Below are 4,194 nucleotides of genomic sequence, written 5' to 3' on the forward strand. Positions count from 1 at the left end.
CCAGGAGCTATATGTGATGCATCTTTTGCCATCTAAGGTGTTTTCATTGCGTCTCAGGGCGCCCCCACCCAGCGCCCTGCACCCTCAGTGACCGGAGTGTGAAGTGTGCTGAGAGCAATGGCGCACAGCTGCAGTGCTGTGCGCTATCTTATCTGAAGACAGGAACGTCTTCTGCCGCCGCTTTCTCCGGACCTCTTCGCTCTTCTGGCTCTGTAAGGGGGCCGGCGGCGCGGCTCCGGGACCCATCCAGGCTGAACCTGTGATCGTCCCTCTGGAGCTAATGTCCAGTAGCCAAGAAGCCCAATCCACTCTGCACGCAGATGAGTTCGCTTCTTCTCCCCTTAGTCCCTCGATGCAGTGAGCCTGTTGCCAGCAGGACTCACTGAAAATAAAAAACCTAAAACTAACTTTTCACTAAGCAGCTCAGGAGAGCCACCTAGTATGCACCCTTCTCGTTCGGGCACAGAGATCTAACTGAGGCTTGGAGGAGGGTCATAGGGGGAGGAGCCAGTGCACACCAGCTAGTCCTAAAGCTTTCTTTAGATGTGCCCAGTCTCCTGCGGAGCCGCTAATCCCCATGGTCCTTAAGGAAGTCCCAGCATCCACTAGGACGTCAGAGAAATGGCGCCGGTGAGTGCTGAGGGAGAAGCCCCGCCCCCTCGGCAGCGGGCTTCTGTCCCGCTTAAACAGTAATTTTGGCGGGGGCTCATACATATATACAGTGCCCAGCTGTATATATGTGTTCTTTTTGCCAATATGAGGTCCCAAATGCTGCCCAGGGCGCCCCCCCTGCGCCCTGCACCCTTACAGTGACCGGAGTATGTGAGGTGTGTGGAGCAATGGCGCACAGCTGCAGTGCTGTGCGTTACCTCAGTGAAGAACGGAGTCTTCTGCCGCCTGTGAAGTCTTCTTTTCTTCTCATACTCACCCGGCTTCTGTCTTCCGGCTCTGCGAGGGGGACGGCGGTACGGCTCTGGGACGGACGTCGAGGGTGAGATCCTGTGTACGATCCCTCTGGAGCTAATGGTGTCCAGTAGCCTAAGAAGCAGGACCTATCTTCAGAGAGTAGGGCCACTTCTCTCCCCTCAGTCCCACGGTGCAGGGAGCCTGTTGCCAGCAAAGATTCCTGAAAATAAAAAACCTAACAAAATACTTTCTATCAGCAAACTCAGGAGAGCTCACTGAAAAGCACCCAGCTCCTCTGGGCACAGTATCAAACTGAGGTCTGGAGGAGGGGCATAGAGGGAGGAGCCAGTGCACACCAGGAACTAAATTCTTTCTTGAAGTGCCCATGTCTCCTGCGGAGCTTGTCTATCCCCATGGTCCTTACGGAGTCCACAGCATCCTCTAGGACGTTAGAGAAAAGTAAAAGTTTGATTTAGGATTGTTTAGTTTGTCCCATTACTTTTGGTCCCTTAAAAAGTGGGAGGCACATATAGAAACCGTTATAATTCCTACACCGTTCACTTGATTTGATCTAAATACCTGCAAATTAAAGCGGAAAGTCTGCAGTTAAAGCACATCTTGTTTGTTTCTTTTCAAATCTATTGTGATGGTGTATAGAGCCCAAAATATGAGAATTGTGTCAATGTCCCAATATTTATGGACCTGATTGTATATTGCATAAAGCATAGGAGATAGGCTTGACCCTTGAGGAACATTGCATGACAGTGAAAATTATACTCCAGAAGATTTAAATGTTTCCGTACTTGGGTAATGTCTAATATGTTCAACAAGAGCGGATTTATATCTCTCACAGCATGAAAATGGCTTCTCACCTGTGAAATCGCTTATGTTTAACAAGAACGGATTTCCGTGCAAAACATTTCCCACACTCAGAACAGGAATATGGCTTCTCACCTGTGTGACTTCTCTGATGTGTAACAAGATCTGATTTTCATGCAAAACATTTCCCACACTCAGAACAGGAATATGGCTTCTTACCTGTGTGACTTCTCTGATGACTAACAAGATCTGGTTTCGATGAAAAACATTTCCTACACTCAGAACAGGAATATGGCATCTCACCTGTGTGACTTCTCTCATGACTAACAAGAGCTGATTTCCTTGTAAAACATTTCCTACACTCAGAACAGGAATATAGCTTCTCACCTGTGTGACTTCTCTGATGACTAACAAAATGTGATTTATATGCAAAACATTTCCCACACTCAGAACAGAAATACGGCTTCTCACCTGTACGGCTTCTCACCTGTGTGACTTCTCTGATGTCTAACAAGATTTGCTTTCAATGAAAAACATTTCCTACACTCAGAACAGGAATACGGCTTCTCACCTGTGTGACTACTCCGATGTACAACAAGAGCTTGTTTCTGAGCGAAACATTTCCCACACTCAGAACATGGAAATGGCTTCTCACCTGTGTGACTTCTCTGATGTATAACAAGATCTGATTTCCGTGCAAAACATTTCCCACACTCAGAACAGGAATACGGCTTCTCACCTGTGTGACTTCTCTGATGTTTAACAAGATTTGATTTATATGTAAAACGTTTCCCACACTCAGAACAGGAATACAGCTTCTCACCTCTGTGACTTCTCTGATGTCTAGCAAGATTTGATTTTGATGCAAAACATTTCCCACACTCAGAACAGGAATTCGGCTTTTCATCTGTGTGACTTCTCTGATGTTTAGCAAGTTCTGATTTAGATGCAAAACATTTCCCACACTCAGAACAGGAATACGGTTTCTCACCTGTGTGACTTCTGTGATGTGTAACAAGATCTGATTTCCGTGCAAAACATTTCCTACACTCAGAACAGGAATATGGCTTCTCACCTGTGTGACTTCTTTGATGTGTAACAAGTTTTGATTTATATGTAAAACGTTTTCCACACTCAGAACAGAAAAATGGCCATTCACCTGTGTGAGCATGCTGATGAATAACAACATGTGATTTGTATGCAAAACATTTCCCACACTCAGGACAGGAATACGGCTTCTCACCTGTGTGACTTCTCTGATGTCTAACAAGATTTGATTTATATGTAAAACATTTCCCACACTCAGAACATAGAAATGGCCTCTCACCTGCCTTAGCTGTCTGATGAGTAATAAGGTTTGTGTTCTGTGTAAAACATTTGGCATCTATAGAACAGGGAAACTCTGTATCTACTCTCAGAGCTGTAATAGATGCACCAATATCAGAGTGATCAGGAGAACATTTCCCAGGATCAGGGGGATCAGCTGATAGAGCTGGATGTATAATTGGGGTAATGGGGTTATCTCCTGGAGAATCCTGTCTGTCGCTATCTTTTATTTCACAATCCGGGGATAACATTAGATGTCCTTCTGAGATATTCCTGCTTGTGTATCCATCTGCTGGAAATAAAATACATTAATATATAAAATGAGTAGACAAGACCCAGGGTGTTACAGGATACAATATATAATTCTATAACTGCCATTTTTTTTTACCTGTAATCATTGCTTTTATGTCTATTACAAAACACAAAAAGATAGGATGCTTAGACTGGATTTTATTCAACACTGAACGCTCATGTGGGATTACTAGAGGTGACATGGATGCTCGTGTGGGATTACTAGAGGTGACATGGACGCTCATGTGGGATTACTAGAGGTGACATGGACGCTCGTGTGGGATTACTAGAGGTGACATGGACGCTCATGTGGGATTACTAGAGGTGACATGGACGCTCATGTGGGATTACTAGAGGTGACATGGACGCTCACGTGGGATTACTAGAGGTGACATGGACGCTCACGTGGGATTAATAGAAGTGACAGACGCTCACGTGGGATTACTAGAAGTGACAGACGCTCACGTGGGATTACTAGAGGCGACGTGGACGCTCTTGTGGAATTACTAGAGGTGACGTGGACGCTGATGTGGGATTACTAGAGGTGACACGGATGCTCATGTAGGATTACTAGAGGTGACATGGACCCTCATGTGGGATTACTAGAGGGGACACGGACGTTCATGTGGGATTACTAGAGGTGACACGGACGCTCATGTGGGATTACTAGAGGTGACACGGACGCTCATGTGGGATTACTAGAGGTGACACGGACGCTCATATGGGATTACTAGAGGTGACATAGACGCTCATGTGGGATTAGTAGAGGTGACATGGACGCTCATGTGGGATTACCATGGACGCTCAGGTGGGATTACTAGAGGTGACATGGACGTTCATGTGGGATTAGAG

The 4,194-nt window shown here is 45.9% G+C and overlaps 1 protein-coding gene and 1 pseudogene across 1 annotated transcript; both read right to left on the reverse strand.

Annotated features, from left to right (window-relative positions):
* Nucleotides 1–1,615: 1,615 nt before the first annotated feature.
* On the reverse strand, nucleotides 1,616–2,179 carry LOC134983412 (gastrula zinc finger protein XlCGF71.1-like; annotated as a pseudogene).
* LOC134983403 (gastrula zinc finger protein XlCGF17.1-like) lies at nucleotides 2,160–2,987 on the reverse strand (the record flags this gene model as incomplete). The annotated part of the gene is made up of 1 exon (XM_063949095.1): nucleotides 2,160–2,987. A coding segment is annotated over one exon (795 nt), but the record flags the coding sequence as incomplete, so codon positions are not given.
* Between the last annotated feature and the right edge of the window lie 1,207 nt (nucleotides 2,988–4,194).

The sequence above is a fragment of the Pseudophryne corroboree genome (genome assembly GCF_028390025.1).
Source record: "Pseudophryne corroboree isolate aPseCor3 chromosome 3 unlocalized genomic scaffold, aPseCor3.hap2 SUPER_3_unloc_14, whole genome shotgun sequence".
NCBI classification, from domain to species: Eukaryota; Metazoa; Chordata; class Amphibia; order Anura; family Myobatrachidae; genus Pseudophryne; species Pseudophryne corroboree.